The 25,124-nt window shown below is 50.6% G+C and overlaps 1 protein-coding gene and 1 long non-coding RNA gene across 9 annotated transcripts in view; one reads left to right on the top strand and one right to left on the bottom strand.

The window, feature by feature from the left end:
• SLC39A11 (solute carrier family 39 member 11) overlaps positions 1–1,969 on the top strand; it is a 427,475-nt gene extending 425,506 nt beyond the window's left edge. For all 8 annotated transcript variants that reach the window (XM_086687907.1, XM_086687908.1, XM_086687914.1 and 5 more), the window contains one exon: positions 236–1,969. In XM_086687907.1, coding sequence (XP_086544033.1) covers positions 236–314 — 79 coding nt within the window. In that variant the 3' untranslated portion in view covers positions 315–1,969. The remainder of the gene's footprint in view (positions 1–235) is intronic.
• Positions 1,970–4,114: 2,145 nt separating this feature from the next.
• On the bottom strand, positions 4,115–5,478 carry LOC147574513 (uncharacterized). The gene is made up of 2 exons (XR_015244278.1): positions 5,271–5,478; positions 4,115–4,506 (listed from the first exon to the last, which is right to left on the bottom strand). It is a non-coding gene; the product is annotated as an uncharacterized LOC147574513 (long non-coding RNA).
• Between the last annotated feature and the right edge of the window lie 19,646 nt (positions 5,479–25,124).

Genomic DNA, 25,124 nt, shown 5'->3' with positions numbered 1-25,124 from the left:
CCACCAGTAACAAGAGAATAACGGTAGTACTACTGATCTTGTGTGGTCATCCTTTGGGATTACATGAATTACTTTGCCTGGCGTATAGTAAGCCCCAGTAAATGTTACGTGTCAATATTATTATCCTTACTAATCGTAGTGGTACATTTTTATTGGAATTGGACATCACAGAGGATGCTTGCAGCTTGGACAGTGTCCCAGAGTACATTAAGGTCTTCCTTTCCTTCCCTCCCAGTGGTAACGGGAAACTGGCATCCTGGACCTCCATCCTGGGATTTGTGGTGATGATGTCACTCGATGTCGGCCTGGGCTAGTGCTGAGATGCCTCAGAGTCCAGGAAAAGCAGCACAAGGAAACTGCAGTGGCTGGCTTCTACGGGACCACACGCCTCTTCCTTTACATTAAAACATTTTTCCTTCCTCTCCTTTTCATCTCATTATCCTGATTGACTCTGATCATAACATGACAATTTTTACTTTTCTCTTGAGGGAGATAATAGTTTTATTTAGAATGTCAAGGTGTCACGGAACAACAGATTTTTGTTTCTGGCCACTGAATAGAATCTTTCTTCGGCAGGATTACCAAGGACACACAGATCAGGGAAATCTCTGCTTTCACACCCTCAGTCTCTCTCACTGGACTCTGTGGCAGCTTGTTAAGTTCACCTGGAGGAGCAAGCTGCTAAGAGAGAAGCTTCCAAGCATTTTTTGCCTCGTGACTCAGAGCAGAATGGTCAGGACCTCTCTCGTCCATCCCTCCTGACCTCTCACCATTGATCATCTACCCGTTAGACCAGAACTGGAACATCATGGACAGAGCAACCAACTTTCCAAGGTTCGGCCAGCCTAAGGAGGAATACGACTTCCTCCTGTGTCCCCCCCGAGGGACATGCTGGATGGGAAGGGACACAGACAAAGGGAAGAAAATCAGTTTATCTTTTTCTTTCTTTCTTTCTTTTCTCCTTTTTCAAGGCAAAGATTGACACTATTGAAGTTAAGGGAATTAGGGAATTCCGAGAGCCACGAACACAGTGAACCCTGTAAAGGCAGAGAGCAGCTTTGCTCAGAGACCTCTGCTTTCTATGGATTCCAAGAGCAAAGTGGTTTGTCATGGTTTCCAGATCCCCTAGACATTTCTTTCAATACGTTTATAGCCTCCAGTTTTCTAAGAGACTCGGGGACTCCAGCAGGTGGCTGGAGCCCAAACCCTCCTGGAGTTATGGAGGGAGCCACTGAAGCTAACTTCAGTGAGAGAAAGACATTTGGAATCTGCAATACCCCCTTCCCGGTTGACCATTCCCTAACTTGTAACCTGACCCTGCCGGAGTCTTAAACTGCCGCAGGCTTTGCTGGAGTGTGGCCAGAGAGCGCAGGATGGGAAAGGGAAGAAGGGGTGGGAAGAAAAAGAGAGATTTTCACGTCCCCCTTGTAAAGGAAATCTTGGCCAAGTCACCATTCTGAAATGACCCTAAAGAATGACTTAAAGTAGACCAGAGGCCAATCTGCCCCTTCCTGCCGAGAGCTTCTCCAACAGGGGCCACACACTGTCTGCTTCAAACAGAGCTAAAGTCTGCCGTCCTTGTTGGTCAAAGGAGCATGTGTGACCTTAAATGGGCTCTGCCAACGTGGCCGGCAGCTCGGGAACCAGGTATTCGGGCACTGTGTTGTCAATGCCTGCCCTCTGAGTTTACATGTTGAATTGCTTCCAAGGGTGAAGAGCCTGCTCTGTGAATGCTCTGAGACCCCGAAGGCCAACCTCATGCTGGGTCTATGTATGTTCTTCTGAAGCACTGATGATCATAATTGAAGACACATTCAGAGGGTTTTGATTGGTTGAAATTAATTGGTTTGGTGGTTGGTATATGTGTATTTTTTGATGTCTTTGTATGTAGTTCTGCATAACGCAAACTCTCTGATGGACAAGACCTCATAACTGTGATTAATATCAATAAAGGGGATATTGTTGTGGATGAGCTGTGTCCAATCCTTCTCCAAGTTGCTTCTTTCCAGGGTTGATAATGTAAGAGCTTACTAAAGTTAGTCCTAACATCTCCCCTACCTGACGTCAGCAGAAGCAAAGGAAAGAGCTCTGATGAGATGGGCCAGTTAGATTCATGGTTACAAGCCACAAATCCAACTCCAGCTAATTTAGATGGGTATTTAATGGAAGGCTGTTGGGAGCTCTCAAGATCTATAGGAGAAACCATCTCGAAAATGGGTTGGATCCAAGAAGTCTAGAGGTCTGGGACCACGACCCAATCACATCTCAAAAACAGCTTGGTTTGGGTGCTATGACCCCTGGATACTGAAAACTGCTACTCAAACTGCTCCTCCGTGGTTCTACCACCACCGCCATGGGAATGAACCAGTCTGAACTGACCCTGATCCTTTGCGCCCCGGTTTCCACATTCAAAGTTCTGGGCAGTAACATCTAAGCTGACAGAATTTATATCCTGTGTCCATGAACTAGCTGGTCCTGCCTCCCTACCAAGACTCACAAATGGCTTTTCAGTTTTTGGAATGAGTTCAGATAGTGGAGACCCAAAAGAAGAAAAAAATATGTTTATTACGTTTATTACAGCCTCACTCTCTTGCTGTTCCACATCTCCATACACTCAAACTTCTCTGTTCACCCTTAAACAAAACCTCTGCTAGATAATGGAGCTCTCCATCATGCAATGAAACTTCATACTTTCCCTTTCCAAAGGGAGTTACCCTAAGGACCGGCTGCCCCAGTATGGAGCATTCTTTCTTGGATTCAAAAATTCTAAACTGGTGGGGTCCAAAGGTGAAGAGAGTGTGTTATTAGGTAAAATGGAGCAGGCATCATCCCCACACCCCTGTCTTCCAGACCTGATTCGTCTGGCTTTGGGGAGAAACCGCCCCACATATCGATCATTGGTTCTGAACCAGTGTCTTTTTTTTTTTTTTTTTGAACCAGTGTCTTAAAGGACACTTGTCCTTAAAGGACCACTTGTCTTAAAGGACAGTACCTCAACTTCATTAGGTACTGTCTCAGAGCTAGTCCTGAAACCAGATCTTCAATAATTCAAGTCACCATTCAAAACACATTACTGCTCCTGAGTGATAGGCTCAAATCACCAGGATATCTACCCAATGCCTTCCCTCTTTGACTATAAGTGAATTATTTGGTCAGAAGTAGTGTCACATAGAATGCCATAGTGATTGGATAGACAGGGGAGCTACTCCAAACCCACATATACGAGCCTGTTTCAGGGGGGTGATATCTCTGCCTTTTCCATAATGGAAGAGGTCCAAAGTAATCAATCTTGAACTAAGTAGTCTATGGGTGTCCCTGGAGTATCGGCAGTACCCAGGGTCACGGCCCAGTCCCATATAAACCATTTCCAATTGGTAATGGAACTTTGTGAGTGTGTTAGATGACCCATACATAACGGACGGTCTGGCTCACACATGGCATGCAATACCTTAGGGAAAATCACCTGGTGTTCTATGTTCCTATGCTTCTCACACTAGCACAATAAACCCAGAATCTCTCTAGCAATGAGACGTCAATGAATTCAGACTAGAATTATGTTCTTCCCTCCATGGTTGAGTATCCTAAAAAATCTATTCCTGCACATCTTTCCCCCAAATTTGTCAATAAAATTAGGAAACTCCTGAAATAGTGTTGGCTTCAAATCCTTATCCTCCCCGGGTTGAGTTTGCCACTGCCCTTCCTTTGGGGGCATGCTGGGATATAACTTATCATTTCTGGAGACGATACAGGGTGGTGGGCGAGGAGAACTGGCTTTCCCTTGCAAGGTGACTCCTTCAGGCAAAGCAAAAACACAGTGAAGTGTTTCAGAAGACTGAAGGAAGGGGGTTGTTTCAGCTGACAAAGGAAGCTCTTTGAGGATTTAGAATTGAGAAAATTCCAAGGTTTTTGAATCCTCCCATATATCTCTGTTTTCCTTTTCTGGGTCCTACTGCTTCCTGACCATTGCTTTCTATGAAAAGGGTATAACTTCACCAGCACGGACATTCAGCCAATCCTGGGGATTGGATTTTGCATTTGCTTTTTCTACTTTTCTCAGCCTTATGGATACAAGAGGTAAAAGGATATTTAAGAACTGTCATAAGATAACTCTAGGTTTAAAAATTTTTTTAATATTTATTTTTGAGACAGAGACAGAGCATGGACGGGGGAGGGTCAGAGAGAGAGGGGAACACAGAATCCAAAGCAGGCTCCAGGCTCTGAGCTGTCAGCACAGAGCCTGACACGGGGCCCGAACTCACAGACGGTGCGATCATGACCTGAACCGAAGTCGGACGCTCAACTGACTGAGCCACCCAGGTGCATCGATATCTCTAGGTTTTAATCTTTTCCTTGAGCTGGTATTTCAGTACTGGAGTTTGCTGGTGTGTTTTCAAGCTGCTAGCCCTGCCTGATGGGACTGACTCTGTCTTCATATCCTTGACCGTTTGGTGGCAGAAACTTGTTTCCTCAAGGCTTTGCCTTCGATGGACCCTTCATTCCAGAGGACTGTAATGAGAAATTGAGAGATGGGGGTAAGTATCAGCATCTGGCTCTTCTCTGGGGACCTAACAAAGACATTCTCACCCCACTGTTCTAAAAAAGTTTTTTTTTTTCAATGTTTACTTATTTTTGAGAGAGAGAGAGAGAGAGAGAGAGAGAGAGAGAGAGAGAGAGAGAGAAGCATGAGTAAGGGAGGGGCAGAGAGAGAGGGAGACACAGAATCAGAAACAGGCTCCAGGCTGTCAGAACAAAGCCTGATGCGGGGCTCAAACCCACAAACCATGAGATCATGACCTGAGCCAAAGTCAGACAACCAACTGAGCCACCCAGGCGCCCTTCAGCCCCCTGTTCTGAGGGAAGGACCAAAGGGCCATCGGGTGAAAACTGTGGGCCAGGCAGGGTGCTATGCGCATCACCTCCTTTACAGCTCCTTGACTTCCACGTTACTGCCCCACTTTGCCAACAAGGAAGGTGAGGTCCAGAAACTCTTCCTCTCTCCAAAGTGGTGACAGGCAGTGGCAGGGGTTGGCTCTACTTTGCACTAAGAATGCGGTAAGTGACTTCCCAGACCCTCCTCCTTGGAGCTTTCCAGGCCCAACGTTCTGCACCCCTCCACCCTCTAATAAAATGTTGGTTGAACCTGTGAAAGTTGGAAGCAAATGGGAGCCCAGGGGCTGTTCTTTTCCTCTCTTCCTTTTAAACAAGTATGATTACATATAACAAAGGCACAGACCGTAGGTATGCGGTTCCACGAATTTTTACCTACGCACCCCTGGGCCGAGCCCTGCGGCAGGGTCTAGGGAAGCCACCGGCGTGGGGTTCCCCGGCTCTCAGGTCTCTCCCCCTGGCTACGTGCCCTGGTCAGCCGCCTGGCCCGCAGGTGCCACCCGCCCTCCCGGCCAGAGGAGGCTGGGCTGCCTGCGCGGGCACACGTTCCCCGGGGCGCGGCCCCGGGTCACCGGGAGCCCGACGCGGCGCCGGGGGCGGGTCCCCGGGCGGGATCCGCGGTCGGCGGGCGGCTGTTTACCTGCGCGGGGCGGGGCGGGGCTGCGGGCGGGGGCGGGGCCTGGGGCTAGCGCTGGGCGGGGCCTGCAGCAGAAGGTGCTCCCGGGAAGCGCTGGGGCCCGCCCCTCCCGGCAGCCCCGCCTGCCACGAACCCGCCAACGCCATCAACCCGCTTGGTTCCAAGGAGGGCAGTCCGTCTCCACCGAAGGGAACTCTGGCTTCCTGGGGCTCTCTGCTGTGTGCAGGCTTGTCCCTTGCAGGGGTGGACCCGGATTTGGGGTTTCCGAAGTTTATGCAATTCGAGGAGCACTCTTTGGGGGGAAATTAAAGGACAAACACACCAATAGGTACCGGACTTTGGAAAGGGCACCTGAGACCAGCGGCCCTGCAGTCGAGGCTTCCCTGGCTTTAAGGTAAGTTCACCTCTGGTCCCCGATCCGTAATTTACCCTGTCTGACGGTGCTAGGGCATTTTGAGGTTCCAGAACGTCAGGGGTTTTATTGAGCGAGTTCACTTTGTGATCATCTTCCTAGTATAGCTCAGCCCTGCACTGTGACAGGGGGTGGTAGTGTGTTCACAGGCAGGAGGAATACCTCTCAAAATTGTGCTTCTCTGTCCTGGAGCGGGAAGAACTGCACCTGCCAGGCCGAGTGTTTCTTCCTTCCGGCCGGAAGCGGAAAGAAGGCTGGCCTCCGGCTGCCAGTGAGCGCTGGGGGAAACAGAAAGCCTAAGCCTTAGGATCCTACTCAACCCTCTTCCCTTCTAGTTCTCCTCTTGACAGTGTCTGGGCTCCGCCAGCGACTTGATGGCTAAGGGGCCCTGCATGGCCACCGTCTGTCCCCAAGAGCTGTCACTGGACCGCTGCAGCTTCTGATGGGGCTGCTCAGCCTCAAGACCCCCAAGCGGCCTTGGGGCACCTGGCTATGCCCTCTGTTCCAAGACATGGAAGACATAGGCAGATGGCTGAGCGAAAAGAGCAGCTGGATTTTGTTGGCCCAGGGAAAGGCATAGGATTCTTTTCATACAGGGTAGACCTTGGGACCTGTATCCCAGCAGCCCTTGATTCTTATCCAGATTAAAAGATCAGACCAGAAATTGTGTGGGATCTCCTCTGATGTAGTCTCTACTCTCTCGCAAACTATGAGCCACACAGTTAACGAGTGTTTTTGCTGGTCTTGTTGTCTAGCAGTAAGGGGTATGGATCTTGGAGTTGGTGTTTGGAGTTGGTGAGGACCCAGCCCTGGGGTTTAAGGCCAGGCTTAACTCCCTTCACTGATGGCAAGAGCCATGGCCTCCAAGAAGTCCAGGATGTGTCAGAAGATGAAAAGGTAGCCTGGAGGGAGCATGCAGAGAGAGCCAAACTTTAGCGAAGGTTTGGCTTTCTTTGCTTTCTAAGTGCTCAGTAAAGGTGTTGGAAGTATACCCCCTTCTCTGACCTTGCCTTTTAGCTTTAGGGTTGGATGTGCAATTGGGTCTGCAGCCCGCATCGGTCACTACCACCCCGTGGAGCGTGTCCCATAGAAAAGAACAGTCAGCTGTTTTCGGATTAGTACTTGGGTCTAAACTTCATCAAAGTTTCTACTGAACAGGATACCTGCTCCATTTCTGCTTTTTCAGTGAACAATCCTGAAAGAACTTACTATGTGAAATTAGGGGGAACATAAAATTGGTCATTCACTAACAAGTCTATAATATAGGTTTAAAAAAAAGCCTACTCTTGGCTGTATTCTCTGGGGGCTCTACTGGGGAAGAGTTCACTTCCAAGAGCACCCAGGTGGCTGGCAGAATTCAGTTCTTGGTGGTTGTTGGGACTGGGAGCCCAGCTTCTTGCTGACTGTCGGCTCTGGGCTTTCCTTAGCTCCTAGGGGCCACCTGTGGTTCCACCTGTAGGGGCCGCTCACAGTTTCTTGGCACACGGGCTTTCCCAACATGGCTGCTTACTTCATCGAATCAGCCTCTGGGTGAGTTTGCTAGCAAGAGGGGATCAAAGTAGCAGAATCACAGAAGCGAGACCCTGTCACCTTTGCCATATTCTCCGGGCTCAGAAACCCAGGTCACATGAGTTGACTTCATACATTCGCCGTCTTTTTCGTCCATCGTGGCGTACGTGACACAGCCGACTTCGTGTGGGTATGATATGACTTTATTCTCTCTCTTGCGCATATGCATCAGAGTGGTGCAGTGAGAAAATGGAAGGGTTGGGTGAGTGGGGGGGAGACTGCAGTCACGGATGCCCACCTGGAGAGATGGACTGTGCTGCGTGAGCCCCGTGGATCCTGGTCCATGTGCCTTCCTCGAGGGATGTCCATGGGCTGATCCCCCAGAACTCTGATCCAGAGTTGTGGCCAACTCTTGGCTTCTTTACGTGACCCAGCGACAGGTGCTGGGATGCTGAGTGCTTGGAGAGGAGCATTTGCAAGTCTTTCCCCCCCTACCCCATCTTCTGTCATTAGCAGGGCAGAGCTAAGTATAAATGCTTCAGAGTCAGGGTGACCATTTCCATGCAGACATGGGATAGAGGCAGTGATGCCTTAATTTTGGACACTGTCTTCAGTTTGGTCTAGAAACTTTTACAGACCAGCTCCTATTACATATTTCATGGCAATGGCCATGTAAGTCTCAGCCATTGGCTGTACTTTGTAGGCAAGAGGGAAGGAAGGGAGACACAGGGACGACAGTAACCAAAAACCAGGCTCCTACCAGACCTGTAAGAGCTTATAGACCTAGAAATCTCCCAAGGATTTATATGCACATACCTGTATGTTCAAAACTTGTATAAATAGACTTGTATAATAAAAACACAACAACAAAAACCTTGTAGGTCAGAATCAAGCGTTAACTTTCTTGGTTTGGAACCGAAACTTTAATGTAAGGGAGATATTAGATGAATAGACTTTTGTGTCCCCGGCAGAGATTAAAACGGGCTATGCCTGGGGCGGGGGGTGGGGGGAAGTAGGTGATGGGCATTGAGGAGGGCACCTGTTGGGATGAGCACTGGGTGTTGGATGGAAAGCAATTTGACAATAAATTTCATATTAAAAAACAAACAGGCTACGCCCTGGAAACTAGAAAGGTTCACGAACCTATACCATCCTCCTTCCTAGAGCTGTTTCTTTATCCACTAGGTTATGCGGCTTGAGGAGGAGGGCTGATATAGGTGTGTGTATTTGTTTAACGCAGAATTGTTGGCAAATGTAAAATTCTTGGCAAACCTGTCAGGTTGGCAGGTGCTGAAACGCTGTTTCCAAGCCAGCAAACCTCTGCCGCCTGTTTTCCATCATCATCTTCGTGGCGCCACCAGGCAGAGTGCCATCTGTCTTAGCTCTTGGTAGACCCGGGCACCAGCCACACTGACAGCCTCTGGAAGGATGACACAGCTCTCTAGATCAAAGGGAGGGCCAGGGTTAGAGCTTTTCCTCAATGGGCTCTATCTGGCCAGCTGTGAAAGACAAGGGTGAAAATGGGGAGGTGGTTTATCCTCATCTTAAGGTTTGGGCTGGGGGGGGGTAGGGTTGGGATAGGAGGGGCAGGGTAAAGAAGAAGGAGAGAGGGATGTTGATGGGGATGCCGGCCGGTACCATTGGCATCACTTGCACCACTGGATGGCAGAGGGCATGGCTGTGGGAAAAGGTAGGATCCTTCAAGGCAGCTTCTTTAGAATCCGTAGCACTGATGGTGTGTCCGTGTAAGATGACATTGCTGATAGTGTGGCAGATTGTGATCAGCCTTGGCAGGGAAGCTCTAAGCAGGGCTTTGTGGTTTGGAAAAGCGCAGCAAACAAGTAAGGCACAGGGCGGCCTCAGAAAGCCAACCTCCTGTGCCCAGGGCTGCCATCACCACCCACACACAGGCTCCTCTTACCGAGAGCCCGGCTTTCATTTCCTCCCGACTTTCGTTGATGGCGGAGCCTCGTCCCACCTATTTGGCCCTTGGGAATATTACCCATCAGCACCTGGTGCCTCGCTTTTTTCTGCTGGGTCATTGACCCTCTGCATTGCCCGTGTCCCGTGAATCGGTCGGCACCATTCTTCACTGAGATTTTGTTGGCAGGTATAAAGGGGAGTCGGACCAGCCCAGGGTAGGATATGGCTGCCTAAGTAAAGGAGGGTAGGATCTTACAGTCGGAAGGAGAGAGAGCACCTATGCATGTGGGTGTGGCTGTTACAATTCAGGGAGTGAACGGGTGACTTCTGATATTCTCTCTCTAATCTTTATCTTCACTCGCACCATCCACTAAGAACAAAAATAGCAAGGGGAAAAGATTCAGTGGATAACATTAGCTTGGGCAATGTACCAGCTAAAAGTGGAACGCTCGCAAACATCCTACAAATGTCAGTTTATGCAGGACGCTTTACCTGGGATGGTTACCAGTGGTTTCGCCGCCATTATAGCTGACCTTCCTCCTGCCGATAGAAGTATTGTGACAGTCCCCTTCCGAACCACGACTACAGCTTTGGCCAAACGTGTCCTGTGTTTAGGAACTGCCTCAGTCCATCTGATCTCTGCTGTGATGTAATCTGTGCTACAGCAGGAGTATTTGGGGAGTAAGTGTCACGAGACGTTCTTTTGGAGTCCCACCAAAAACGAGTGGTTTACTGTCCAACACTGGAGCTCACTCAACTTTTTACTGTCTGGTTAAAAAAAAAAAAAAAGCAAAGCCAAGTCCATTGTAACGGCTCTAATTTCAGGGCAAGGCCAGATCCGATCATTTGCTTTACGACGCATACAGAAGCCTTAGGTGGGCAGATTTATTCTTTCCTCCGTGTTTGGATCTTTAACATGTGTTTTTGTTCACATTTTATTAGGGAGAATTTTGAGCCTCCACTTCAAGTAAACAGAATGGTGTCATGGATCCTCTTGGACCCATCACCCAGTTCCAACCATTAACCAGCCTGGCCCCCCTCACCTCTCTCTTTCTCATTATTCTGAAAGAAGGTAAAAAGAAAATCCCAGACATTTGTCATTTGATTCATAAGCAGGTTGGTATGTGTCTCAAAAAGGAAAAGGGTTGCTTTTTTTACATGACCCTGATACCATTACTATACCAAAAAAAAAAAAAAGTGACATTATGTAATTTGCTTTAAAAACCCACATACACCTTATCCCCTCTCTTTAAGTTGAGGAGTGGCCTTTGGCCAAACACAATAAAATCTTAACTGTTTAACTCAAATAGCCTATATTTCTAAGGGAATTTGTGCTTTTTTCAAAACTCATTCATTAGCTCATTTCCTTTCCCTAAATAAGCCTGTGGGGTAAAGCGCAGGGAATGAGACCTGGGCAGCAGGGCCTCGATCAGCACTAATCATAACTCTGAACTTGCCTTGCACCCATGGCCTAGGCAGCTCGTGCCAATGGCCCCACCCTAGAGGGACAGCAGGTCTGGACACCCCGTCCTCACCTGTCCCCCTCCGTCTGCGCTGAGTGCCAGGCCCCGGCTAGGCGTCTGCAGCTGCGGAAAAGTTATTTGCCTGAGGAAAACGCTTGTATATTCCTGGCCAGGTGGCTGGCCGTCATGTGCATGGAGAGTGGGAAGGGAGGGGATAGCCGGACAGAATCAGACAGCCTAGGATGGCTGCCAGGACTTGTCAAGAAGCATACTCACCGGGCAGCATCTGCTCAGGCTGCCTCCAGACTCTCTCAGACCACAAAGTCCCCCAACATCTGTAGAGCCTGCCACCTCTCTCTGGCTGCCAAGGACAGTGGCACACCTTTCTGGTTGCTGTTGAATTTGTAGGGCATCTCATTTGGAAATCCATACTTCCATTTTCCCTCTTCCCAGGTAGGGTTCTGTTTTTCGTGGGTTTTTAAGATTTTTTGTAACGTTTATTTATTTTTGAGAGAGAGAGAGAGAGAGAGAGAGAGAGAGAGAGAGAGAGCACGAATGGGGGAGGGGCAGAGAGAGAGAGGGAGACGCAGAATCCGAAGCAGGCTCCAGGCTCCGAGCCGGCAGCACAGAGCCCGACGCGGGGCTCGAACTCCCGGACCGCGAGATCGTGACCTGAGCTGAAGTCAGACACCCAAGTGACTGAGCCACCCTGGTGCCCCGGCAGGGTTCTGCTTTTTAAACTGCCAGGCACATGAGCTGGGGGTGTGCACCACCTAAGTGCTCATAAAGTAGCTGGGAGATCCCTGTGCCTACACGGAAAAATGACTTTCTTTTTATGTAGCTCTCTCGGGGCTGGTTTTAAGAAAGGACATGCCAGAGTTTCAGGTGCACCTTCTCTGGCCCTGGTTGGCTTCTGGGGATGAGAGCCTAATGCCCCCCCCTCCCCCGCCCCTACCCGGGTCCCCACCCCGGGCTTTTAGGTTGACTGACACTTTGCGTGTCAGTGAGAGCTCGTGCTGGAAGCCTGGGGCTTTGCTGGAGAATGTGGATCCTAACTTGCATTGTGTTCATCGAGGGCCCTGACAAGTGCCGATGGATTTGGCTTCCTTGCAAAGCCCGAGCTCTGGGCGGGGACAAAGGGGAGCATTGTTAGGCAGGGCAGGCCTCTGCCTGTGAGCCCACTCATTTGCCTGACGGTGGAGACAGGTGTATCACGCACTCAGCGTGCCAGAGCGACGCTGGGTGATTAAGATCTTGGCTTTGTTCCCCAGGGCCAGGCGTAGAGAAGCAGATGTGCAGAGAGGGACCGCCATGGTCACTCTCCCTGGAAGCTGCCCCTCCCTGCAAGCTCTTCTTCTCTTAGCTTGCCCTTCTGAGTTCTGCTCCTACAAATGGCATCGTGTGGGGACAGGGAACTCTGGATCCTGCCCTGACTTCTTGCCCTTTGTGGCTCGAGGGGGAGCAGTAGGGCATTGGCCATCTTCATGAGGGAGACACATCTGGATGTTGTTGAACCAAGCTGAGAGAGCGCCTTCTGCCGCCCCACGGTGGCACCCGAAGAGGCCACGTCATGTCTCCCGGAAGGGGGACCCTTCCAGCCTGACCCACCCCAGCTAGGGGCCGCGCATGGATAGGTAGTTTCCTCGCACCTTCTGGGTTGTGGCCATAAATGTGTAAAACTATCTTTGTCGTTTTTAAAATTAAAATGCTATTTTAGGGGCAACCTGGGTGGCTCAGTCGGTTGAGCTTCTGACTTCAGCTGAGGTCGTGATCTCACAGTTTGTGGGTTCGAGCCCCGCGTCGGGCTCTGTGCTGACAGCTCAGAGCCTGGAGCCTGTTTCGGATTCTGTGTCTCCCTCTCTCTCTCTGCCCCTCCCTTGCTCGTGCTCTGTCTCTCTCTGTCTCAAAAATAAATAAAAACAGGGGCGCCTGGGTGGCTCAGTCGGTTAAGCGGCCGACTTCGGCTCAGGTCACGATCTCACACTCCGTGAGTTCGAAACCCGCGTCGGGCTCTGTGCTGACCGCTCAGAGCCTGGAGCCTGTTTCAGATTCTGTGTCTCCCTCTCTCTGACCCTCCCCCATTCATGCTCTGTCTCTCTCTGTCTCAAAAATAAATAAACGTTAAAAAAAAATTTTTTTTAAATAAAAAAATAAATAAATAAAAACATTAAAAAAATCTTTTTAATGCCATTTTATTAAGTACCGGATACATAATGCTTCCTAAATCAAGCCGCACGATAACATGTTTAATGAGTCAGTCATGCCCTGCCCTCTCCTTCCTCAAGTGTGAATTTGCTCCCTCCGAACACCTTTTTCAAGTGCAATTATATGTTTCTTTTGAGATTTACTTCTGATTTCCCAATACCATGCTTGTCCTGGCATTTCTCCCCATTTTGGTTTCAGATACTATCTATTGACTTCTTACGTTGGAAAGTGAAAGTTTCCTTACTTGGCCTTGTGTTTGGGTTCGTGCAGTAAAAGCCCGCTGTGTCTTAACCAATGAGGACCGATTTCTCTCAAATTACTTAAAGTGCCGTCGAGGCTCAGTCTGGGATTGGAGCAGTGGTTCCGAGGGGTCACTGGGACCCTGCCTGCCTCTTGCCATTCCGCTCTGTAATCCTCAGCGCGTGCCTGCCTTCCGTCCACTCTTCCCTTTCTGCGAAACAACAAACTCTACCTGCCTGGTACAGTAGACGGACGTGTCTATGTTCTAGTCCCCAGAACCCATGAGTATCCTAGGTTATAGGCCTGAGGGGAATCAAGGTCGCAGGTGGAATTAAGTTTGCCAGTCTGCTGACCTTGAGGTGGGGCGATCACCCGGGGTCATTGGGATGGGACCAGTGTCAGCACAAGGGTCCTCATGCGTGAAAGATGCGGAAGGGATGCTAAGGTGATGTGTGGAGAATGACTCTCCTGGCCATTGCAGACTTTCGGGATGGAAGGGGACCATGAACCGAGGAATGCAGGTGGCAGCCTGAAGCTGGAGGGACAGGTAGGTGGATTCTCTCCTGGAGCCTCCAGAAGGACGTCAGCCCTGCTGATGCTCTGTTACCTTCTTAGGTCCCCTGCTGCTGTCACATAGTTTGGCACTATTCAGGTTTCTGGTGTTTTGGGTGACCTTGCTCTCTCCTTTCTTCTCCTGCTCCTTCCCTCCTTGGAAGGTCTTCCTTTCATTTCTTTTTTTTTAAATTTTTTTTCAACGTTTATTTATTTTTGGGACAGAGAGAGACAGAGCATGAACGGGGGAGGGGCAGAGAGAGGGAGACACAGAATCGGAAACAGGCTCCAGGCTCCGAGCCATCAGCCCAGAGCCCGACGCGGGGCTCGAACTCACGGACCGCGAGATCGTGACCTGGCTGAAGTCGGACGCTTAACCGACTGCGCCACCCAGGCGCCCCATCTTCCTTTCATTTCTAATGGGCTGGAACTTTGTGATCTTGGTGTGGACCTGTTTTCGTTCATCACACTGGGCCCTTGACAGGAAACTTGCAACCCTGAAAACGTGTGTCTGTTTTCTTATATTATTTGCCTTCACAGTTTCTCCCCCTCGGATTTCTCTCTTGGAATTGTTATTTGTTGCATCTCGAAACTCCTGGCTCTATCCTCTTTGGTATCCATTCCTCTTGTGTTTACTATGCCTTTCTCTGTCTCTGTCTCTCAACATAATCTTACAATTTTACCACTTTTTCTTTTTTTTCTTTTTTAAAAAATGTTTATTTACTTATTTTGAGAGAAAGAGAGTGAGCGAGCAAGGGAGGTGCCGAGAGGAGGAGAAAGAAAGAATCCCAGGTAGGCTCTGTGCTGCCAGCCCAGAGCCCAACGTGGGGCTTGAACCCACAAACTGTGAAATCATGACCTGAGCTGAAATCAAGGGTCGGACGTCAACTCTCGGCTGAGCCACGCAGGTGCCCCTCTTTCTTTTTTTAAAAGATTTTATTTTTAAGTAATCTCGACACCCAGCGTGGGGCTCAAACTCACAGCCCCAAGATGAAGAGTTGCCTGCTCTACCGACTGAGCCAGCCAGGTGCCCCACCACCACTTTTTGATTTTTGTTGTCACATTTTTCATTTTCTGAGAGCTCAAATTGCCCTGATAATCCCTCTTGTGGCCTGCTTTTCTTACTTCTTGGATGTAGTGCTTTCTTCTGTCTCTCCCCGTGTTACAATGAAAGGAGCTAGTAGGTTTTACTATGTTTTTGTTTTCTTCCAGTCCCTGCCTTGGTTTCCCCTGGGTTTCTTTCCTCTTCCCCTACCCCATTTTGTTGTTTGGGTCTCTGTCTGTCCTATTTGGGACTTGCCCCCAATGTCTGGTGATGCCTCATTGAAAGCTCTGTAAGCAGGAGTGGAGATGGCTGGGACCAGACGGCTGGTCGACTCCACTGGTGGGTGTTTGGGCGGAGACTAGACCTTGCACTGTGGAACCTGAGTTACCACTGTCTTTTCTCTTGGGGTGATCCGTGTTACCGTAGCGGAATCTGGACGTGTCTTGTCAAGGGGGTCGTAAATTGGTCACTAACGTTCACGGTGCTAGGTGGAGGGGCACACAGGCGCCTTTTGTTATCCCTCCCTCGGCTTCCTGCTTTGCCCCTGCTTCTGCAGTGCCCACGTCTGGACCCTCTGGGTCAGTTTCTCCGGAAACTGAATTGCCAGTCTCCCACGGGGTAGAGGGGGAAGTTGGCCGGCTGCACAGGGTGGGCGTATGCCAGGGATCTGGGGGCTCTAACACCCATTCACAGACGTCCAGGGAACGTGCCGTTCTCTGCCCACCCCACACCCTGCCTTTGGCGGTAACTAGTGTTTCCAACTCCTGTGCCGTTCTGGTGTGCCAGGGTGCAGGTTGGCTGCCTCGTGTGGCCTCCTCCTCTGCAGACAGCTGGGCTTCAACCTTTTTCACGCCATTGAATCCTTTTTTGACTTTCAGAATTCTCTTATGTCCTCTCCTCTCCTGTTCTCTTTGTTTTTCTGACTTTTTTTTTTCCTTGTAAATACCATTGCTATCATTCCAGTGGTTTCAGGAAGGAGGGGAAGGAATCACACATGCTCAGCCTACCATGTTTTACTGGAAGTCTTTCTGATCTTTTTTGGCCTTATCCCAGTACCAAACGCCAGTAACCCGGTGCGACAGATCTCTACACGTCACTGGTAGGAACTGAAACCCAGAGATGTTAAGAGCAGCCACCGACACAGCCAGTGTTGGGTTGGTCGTTTGGGGCTCATGGCTGGTAATTAATGGTGTAGGATATGCCACACACGGGAGATATAAACATAAGACAGAGTTGCCATTCTGAGGGGAAAAACAGGGCGCGAGAGAATTATTGAGTCCTTACTGGGGATTCGTGCATTATCTTGTGGAGTCCTCAAATCAAGCTTTCAGAGAGGTTGGGTAAAGTTTAGAGATACAAGATAAGCTCCCTGGGTGTCCCTCCTGAAAGTGACCGGGGTCTGGAATTTAAGCTCAGGTCTGTGTGACTCCACAGCAAATGCTCCCCGCTCTGACCCACTCTGCCTTTATTGTTTTGACTCTTTCTAGACCTGACAGCTCATGGCTCTGCTCTCAGAATCGCATCTTAACACGTAGCCTTCAGGTTTTCTGCACTGCCCTTCTCGGCTAGTTTTTGTTCTTGTCCTCATGTCTGCCCATCAGTGTCACAAAATGGCTGCTGCAGCTCCATGAATCACGTCCCCATCTGTAGGTTGAACAGCATTCGCCCAAAATTCATGTCTACCCAGAACCCTAGAATGTGACCGTTTGGGGTCTTTTGCAGATATAGCTAAGGCAAGGATCAGGATGAGATTATATTGGATGAGAGTGGGGCCTAAATCCAATGAGTGGCAGGAGGGAGCACATGAAGACAGAATCAGGCTGCATGAAGCCAGAGGCAGAAATTGGAGTGATATGGCCACAAGCCAGGGGAATGTCAGGAGCCACCAGAAGCTGGAATTGGTAGGGAAGGGTTCTGCCCTGGAGCTTTTAGAAGAGAAGCTGACACCCTGAATTTGAGCTTCTGGCCTCCAGACCATGAGAGAATAAGTGTCTGTTGTATGAAGCTGCCGAGTTGGTGGTCATTTGCTGTGGCTGCACATGGAATCAGATACACCAATCCAAGGCTGGAAGGAGAAGGGAGGTCTGCACCTGCAGCCTCCTTCCCTTTTGTTAGGAAAGCCAAAGATTCCCTGGAAACAGGCTTCCTGTAACATCTCCTTGTCAGAAATAGGTAAAAGGGCCAATCCTAGCTGCAAGGAAGTCTAGTAAAACAAGAGTAGGGTTTTGTTTTTCCGTATTTGGAAAGTTCTGAGTTTTGGTGACTGCCCGTGCTCTGGCTGTAAAGAAATGACCGGGACATGCCAAGGAGTCACCTTATTGCTTCCCCAGAGCCAGGTGCCTATGGAACGTCTCCTCTCCTCCCTGTGGTCCCCCTTTCCTACGACTTCCTTCCCTCTTGTTTTCTCCTCTTTCTCTAACAGCCTCCATCCTGTATGTAGCTCAAAGCAGTGCCTTGAATGTTAACTAAGATAATCTGCAGTGAACTTGCCCTCTGTGTCGTTGGTGCTCAACACAAGTGCACAGGAAGGAGGCTTACAAAGGTAAGGGTAGATATAAAGTGTGAAAGTTGGGAAGGACTTCGTGAATGCTGAGAAATGTGCCGCCTTAGACGTGTCTAAGAATCGAATGAGGGGCCGTGTGCCTTTGGTTAGTACCTGCTGCTGTCCTGGAAGCTGGGTCACGATTTGGACCAACACTTCTCACACTCGAATGTACATTTAAAAATCACCCACAGAAGGGCGCCTGGGTGGCTCAGTCGGTTAAGCGTCCGACTCCTGGTTTCAGTTCAGGTCACGATCTCATGGCTTGTGAGTTCGAGCCCCACATCGGGCTCTATGCTGACAGCGTGGAGCCTGCTTGGGATTCTCTCTCCCTCTCTCTCTGCTCCTCCCCACCTCTTCTCTCTCTTTCTCTCTCTCTCAAAATAAATAAAAATAAACTTTAAAAAAAACTCAAAAAACAAAAATCACCCACAGAATTTACCAAATGCAGATTCCCAGGTTCTTGTGTGCCACCACCCTCTCCCTCCCCTCTCCTTGCTCATGGGATTGTCTGGAACAGGGCCTGGGAATCTATATGTCTACTACGCTCCCCCACCCAGGGTGGTCCATCCACTTCCCATGAGCTTCATCCCAGTCCCATGATTGTGAGCTTCCGGAAGCACGGCCTGAATTGATTTTCAGACGCTTTTTGCAAGAAGCGGGAGGCAGCTCTCTGTTCCTGGCTTTTGGACAGGGATTTGGGCCTAACTGGCCTTCAGTCTTTGAGGAACTTTCCGCAGAGGGGGCTCCGGGAGTTTGTTTGGACCTCCTCGGAGCCTCAGGCACACGGGGACCGGGGACAGAGCGCGCGGGGTGGCCGCGCGATGGGAGGGATGAGCCGCAGGGTTCTGTTATCACAGGATCCTGTCAGCCCCTGTGGGCCTACAGACACGTCTGCACAGCCACCTGCTGGAACAGAGGGATAGGAGCTGCCTGCTTTCCGAGCACACGCCTCCAAGGAAGTGGGGGGAGAAAGCTGGTTAGAAACGGAGTTGGCCACTGTCACCTTTTAGCATTCCAGCGGTGATTCTTCCTCTGCCTTGGCCTTCCCTGGACCTGAAGAGCGTTCCCGTGATGCCGTGTGAATTCCTACATCGCTCCGCTGCCCTTCTACTCTATCTAATCTCTCCATCCCATAGCACACCTCCTCTCAGATACATCCGGTTCCCTCTCTGTGACCCGCTGTTAAACTTTCCTTTAGGGGCGCCTGGGTGACTCAGTCGGTTGAACATCCAACTGGCTCAGGTCACGATCTCACGGTCCGTGAGTTCGAGCCCCGCGTCGGGCTCTGTGCTGACAGCTCCGAGCCTGGGGCCTGCTTCGGATTCTGTGTCTCCCTCTCTCTCTGCCCCTCCCTCACTCATGCTCTGTCTCTCTGTCTCTCAAAAATAATAAATAAACGTTAAAAAAAAATTAAAAAAGCTTCTTTTATCAGCATAAGGCACCAAAGGCAAAGCTCTCAGAACAGCACCCAGCACGGGACGCACTAGGCAAACACCGCCTCTTATGTGTTGTCTGGTGCCCCCCACGCCCCTCCTTGCTGACCTCACGCTCACCCAGGGCTTCCTCGCAGCCCCGCGGCCCCTGCCCCCAACCGTCCACCTTCCTCGCCCACTCTGCGCCCCTGCCGTTCCCAGCGCTGTGGGGTCTGGCCCGGTTTTATTGCCAGCCCATTTCCCGGCTACACAAAGGGGGCCTTTGTTACAGGCCCTTGCAGATGTTGAGTATTTGGAAAACATTCCAATCAGAAGGTGTTTGTCCTCTGGATGCCCTCGGAAGGGTCCGGGACAGGGGTTCAGGGGTGGCGATCCCAGGCCTCGGGAGCTGGGACTCCCTGAGAAAACGCGGCGAGTCACGAGTGCTTTTTGGTGTCATTTCCCGTGACCCTTTCAGTGTGGTCCCAGTCGGTTTCCTCCCCACTTATGTGATGTGCCAGCAAGGCCCCGCACCCCGCCTGCCAGTTGACTTCCAGCGAGTGGGTCGCGTGCCTGTCTTATTGGACCCAGCAAAGGAGAGAAGCACAAGGAGCTGTGACTGAATTGTGTCCCTAAAAGTCATGTGTCGAAGCCCTAACCCCCGATGTGACTGTATCCGGAGATAGGGCTTTCAGGGAGGTAACTAAGGCACTGTCTTAATCCAGTAAGATTGGTGGCCTTATAAGAAGAGGAAAGAGGGAACTCGCCCTCTCTCTGCCATGTGATGACCCAGGGAGAAGGCGGCCATCTGCTCTCACCAGAACCCGACCACACTGGCCCCCTGATCTCGGACCTCCAGCCTCCAGAACCCTGAGAAAAAAATGTCTGTTGTTCAAGCCATTCTGTCCGTGGTGTTTTGTTACAGCAGCCTGAGCTGACTAAGACCCAGGGCAAGAATTGTGATTGACAGCTTCAAGCAGACGGGGGCCTTTTAAATGGCACACACAACCAGGACTTGGTGTTGTGATTCCAAACTCCGTGCTCTCCCATTACAATATGCCTCCTTTGTATTGTTTCTGGAAGAAAAAAAAAAAAACCCAGGAAATATCATCTCTTTTGGAGGCTCAACCTGCAAGGTGGCGATTGGATAATCTGTTATGGTGCCTCCTGGCTCTAGGCACCTGCCTCGTTCACCTTTCCCCTGATTCCCCAAGTCAGGAAGCTGATTCATAAACAGAAGTCGAGGCCCAGAGAGGTTAGGACAGCTTGCTGCAGGCCACACAGCAGGTCAGCCAGAGAGAGGGCAGGACTGGAATCTGGCTCTAGTGGGTCAGCACAGAGCCCTTTACTGAACGTCTGGAGTTATGGAAGCGAGGGAGGCTCAGCACCGAGGTTCAGCCATTCGCAGCCAAGCCTGGCCAGTGAGCCGGCCATGCCAAGCTGTGCTGGGTATCCTCTTTCCTGCTTCTTGGGGACTCTGCCTAGTTAGAGGCTAGCTTCTCTGTTTCCATAGGTTAGCTCCCCCCTCTTTCCTGTGTCCACTCTCTGCTCCCCCCTGGCCTGAGAACCCCACCCCACGTTCGTCACCAGCAGGTGCCCCCTTTAACCTCTCTGGACCTCTGTTCCTCTCTTTACAAAGCACCCATGCTCTTCCAGAGGGCCTTGTATAAAGACCAGGGAGCGAGGACCTCAGGAGAGATGGGCTGAGGAGATAGTGGGTGTGGGAGAAGTGGGGCAGTTGGAGACTATTGCTGGGGAGAGCTTCTCACACTGGCTGTGCGTGTAGCTGCTGAAAAGTTGCTTTTCGCTTTGGAGGAGTGTGCATAGTCACCATCATCCTAGTACCTAGTTGGGGGTTGTTGGGAGGATTAAGAGGGTTGTTGAGGTTGTTAGTCCCCCAAACACATCCTACAGGACTGAGCGATGTCCTGGGATGTGGGACTGTCTGTGCTAAAACCAGGAAAGTCCCAGGCAAACCAGGATGAGTTAGTCACTCTGCCTGAAACAATGCTCTAAGGGGAAGTTACCCCCTGTTTTTCAGGCAAGAACTAAATATGGTGGGTTGCAGAGGGCCTGTCATAGATTGGATTATTGTTTTGTTTGTATATACTCCCCCACCCCTTCCCACTGATCCTGCATCATGGCTGTTGGCCTTGGCCATATCACTTCTTTGGCTGATGGAATGTTAGCAGTCCCACCAGGAGCAGAGGCTTTAGGGTTTGGCTTAGTTTGGTTTCCTGTGGTCTATCTCAAGAAGAGCATGTCCCAGATCTCTACTAGCCCTTGAGTCTTGGATCTAGAGGAACACAAGTGGAGTGGATCTGAACCCAACTGTGGTAGATCGTGTCGATAATTAACTCTCTGCCTTGCCCCATCAGACGAATCATGCCAACCTGAATCCATGCCCCTTTGTACTGGGAGGTTGCTGTTTATGTCTTCAGGAGGGGGACCTATTTCTGTTGCCCTCCACTGCCTTGAACCTGGGCTGGGCACCTTGTGACTTGCTTTGACCAGAAGGTGGCCAAAGTGATATGTGGGGCTTCCAGAGCCCTTAAGAGACCTTGCATACTGGACTGTCACTCTCCTGGACCCCCGAGCCCACCATGTTGCGAAGACATCCTTCTAGATTCCTGAGGAACGAGAGGCCACATGAAAGAGAACCAGTGATCCCCAAAGATCGCCAGCACCAATTGCTGGACACAGAAGTGAGACCCCTCGGACCCTAGCCACACTAATGAGCCCAGGCAAGATCAGCAGATCTGCCTGGCCAGCTTAAAGAACCATCAGAAAGAAAGAAATCATTGTTTTAAGCCACCGAGTTGGAATAGATGACTGTCCACCCACAGCCTGGGATCCAAGCTCAGCCAGCAGGCAACCTCAAGTCACGTTGCCCTGTTGGGTCCATCCCACGCTGGCAGAACCACAGTCAACCAGCAGGCCTGCGAATGTGGTATTCAATGCCTCTCATTGTAAGATAGTAGTGTTCCATCATTTGTCATGCTATCGGTATTGAACTTATGTTAACATGGGGAGATTCAACCGAAGCGAGGCTGGCTCCAAAGCCCAGCCTTTAACACATTACAATCCTGTGCTGTCATCTTACGTCCCAGAAATATTGCCCTGGGTGCCCAGGGACATCCCCAGCCTGCCCGAAGCACCCAGAAACCCTGTGTGCAGCCCAGGTCCCCTTTTATCTTATGGTCCTCATTGTAGAGGGCCTTCCACATTGTTAGAAAGAGAAGGGGGTGAGGGTCACATGCCAAAAAGAAATGATGGTTGAGGAACTCTTTTTACAAACTCTGTAAAGCTTTGCAAACAATCAATATAGACTTCAATATACATTAAGACAGCATAGATTATACCCAGGAGTGCTACAGCAGAGAGAGGCATAAAAAGTTGAGGAGCGGAGAAGAACATTGCAGAAAATCTGGACTTCAGGGTAGGGAAGCAGCAGACTGCATGTCACATAATAACCATTTTGGGGTACCTGGGTGGCTCAGTCGGTTAAGCGTCCGACCTCAGGTCACGATCTAGCCCCGCGTCAGGCTCTGTGCTGATGGCTCAGAGCCTGGAGCCGGCTTCAGATTCTGTGTCTCCCTCTCTCTCTGCCCCTCACCCACTCATGCTCTGTCTGTCTCTCTCTCTCTGAAAAATAAATGAACAACATTATAAAAAAAAAAACATTTTAATGAGGTTCAACCACACAACTAAGCAGCATGTGTGTGAAAACCGCAATGGAAGTAAAGGGAATGATAAACGGAATTTGGGGTATTTGTCCGGGAAGAGGAGGAAGGTCTACACAAAGAATGTCGGTGGTCTTAGATCTTCATTAAGCTGGGTGGTGGATTCCAGGTGTTCCTGTGACTATTGCAAAAGAGTAACAACACCCACACAGGAAGCGGCAGGATATGATGTGTAGACTCTGGGTTTGAACCTCAGTTTGCCACGCACCGGGGTCTTGTGCAAGTGACAACCTCTTTATGCACTAGTCTCCTCATCGGTGAATGGACATTGGTGGCCACAGTACCTACCCCAGAATTATGAGGAAGAAGTGCCATAGAAAGTGCCTGTCAGGTACACGCCATGAGTTACGTGTGTTAGTTTGTATATATCAACTCTCCTACGGGAAATGAGATGGAGTTGGAGAGGGTACTCGTCTGTGTTCATTCATTAGCGCGGATTAAGCGTCTGCTCTGAACCAGACTCAGGGGCTTATACGGATCTGCGGAAATAAACTGGTGAGTTACAGGGGAACGTCATTTATTGATTTGCAAAGCAAGAGCCTGATGCTGTTGTTGCAAAGCCTTGCACGGAGGTGTGTCAGCAGAAGGGTTGGGAGGGGTTTCCTGGAGGAGGAAGGGTTTCGCGCAGCTGCTTCGAGCCCCCTCTGGGGCTGGGGCTGAATGTGCTCCCCCAGCCGGTCTGGGATGGCTGTGGATTCCACTTTGGCCTTGAATGGGAGTGATTGTCTTGTGCCTGGGGAGGAGCAGGCCGTGGAGTTCAATAATTAATTTGCCACAATTAAACCAGAGACTTCTGTCTCCAGCAGCAGATAAGCAAGCGGAGAGCTAACAGCGGGAAGGGAGGGGCGGCTTTGACAAACCGGTTGTGAAGGGAAGGCGGGGCTGATTGACTGGTGACAGTGGCCGGTCATTGCTTTATGGTGGTAATAAGTCATCCTCGGGCATCTGAGGGATCTAGGCCCCAGCTGTGGGGATAAGGGGGTAAGCCCCTGGCGAGGCTTTCTTGGCAGTCTGATGGACCGTTAGGGAAGGTTTGGGGGCCCTTGAGGTGGAGGTTGGTTATCAGTTTACCGTGGTCCTTCGTGTCTGGGCTAGGTGGACCAGATGCGACAGCTGCTATGTGGACGTCGGGCGTCTCCACCAAGAGGCAGCTAGAGTCGAGAGAGGACTCTGTCAGGCAGACATGGCGATCAGCCCAGGGGGACTGGCTTTCCCTAGGAAGCAGGGACGGGAGTAGGCAGCAACAGGTTAGACTCCAGGAAGAACTTTCCTCCGGAAGCAGATAATCAGAACACTTGGCCTCTCTTGAGTGCTTGCTTCGAGCCCAGCACTAGGTAGTTGACACATAGTCACTAATTCCTGTAACCCACAGCGTAGGTAATTTTACTGTCCCTTTAGAGAGATGAGGAAGTGGAGTCTGGCTGATGTTAAAACACCTTGGAGTTCTTGTAGCTCCAAAGCAGCAGAGACACAAATGGAAGGAACCGACAGGTACTGACGAGCCTTTTCTTGCAGCTTCTAGGCTCCAGGTATCCTGCATGCCCAAAGGTGCCCATCAGAGATGTTTCAGGACAGTCTTATCTCTGGAGTCTTCCTTGGTCCTCTTGTTCTGACATTTATCACCTGTGGCCATACATACGGTCATCACATACCTGCATAGGCCACACGCACATATACGACACACACATGCTCATGCATAGCATATGCGTGCACCCACATCACATAGACACATCACCTGCCCCCCCCCCCCCGCCCACCCACACACACCTTCGAGGAGCTGGTGTGAGGGCAACAGAATCGTTGGACCGACAGAAGCCGGTTGTCGGCCCCAGGGGCAGCTGGGGCGGATGGTGTCCCTGGAACATGCTGAGGGCTGTGCTAGACCACCAGCACGTGGTTGCCACAGCCACACTGGAAAACAGATCTCATACTGGCCCTTGAAGTTGTCCACACTTACTGCACACTTGGCCACAGTAATTGGGTCGCGCTTCATCTTTGTAGGAGGTCTGCTGGGAGCCCTTCAAACTCCAGAAAGAGCTCATTAAACTTCGCATTGGTCTTGAGATGGGAACTGGGGACCATCCCTGCCCACGCTGACTTTATTAAATTGAGGCCCAGTGAGGGTGAGGGTCATGTGTGAGATTATTTGGCTCGGGAGCAACAAATTCGGTGAGGACAAATTCGGTGGGGACCTAAACGCAGCCTCACAAGCCTCCAGCGTGCCACGGTTGGCAGAGACTGAGACAAGGGGATAGGTGGCCACAGCCCATTGGTCCTGAAATGACTTGGCCGCTCTGTTAACCGATCAGGCAGTGACTGAGGGATGCTGGTGTGATGGATGCACCTCCTCTCCTCCTTGGCGGGGGTCGTGTTTGCTCTGTAGTTCCGTTCCCAGAGTTAGTCCAAAGGAGAGTTCTAGGAGTTTGCTCCCTCGTTCGCCGTGGATTGATGGAGCTGTGATGGGCTGCTGGGCTGACTGACTGACGCCATCCACAGAGTTGGAGGTGGCCTCGGCTGGGGACTGGGTTCTGAGATGTCGATTTGCAGTAGG

This window comes from Puma concolor, chromosome E1, assembly GCF_028749965.1.
Source record: "Puma concolor isolate L17-30 chromosome E1, mPumCon1.1.hap2, whole genome shotgun sequence".
NCBI lineage: Eukaryota > Metazoa > Chordata > Mammalia > Carnivora > Felidae > Puma > Puma concolor.
This window is presented reverse-complemented; position numbering and strand designations above follow the sequence as displayed.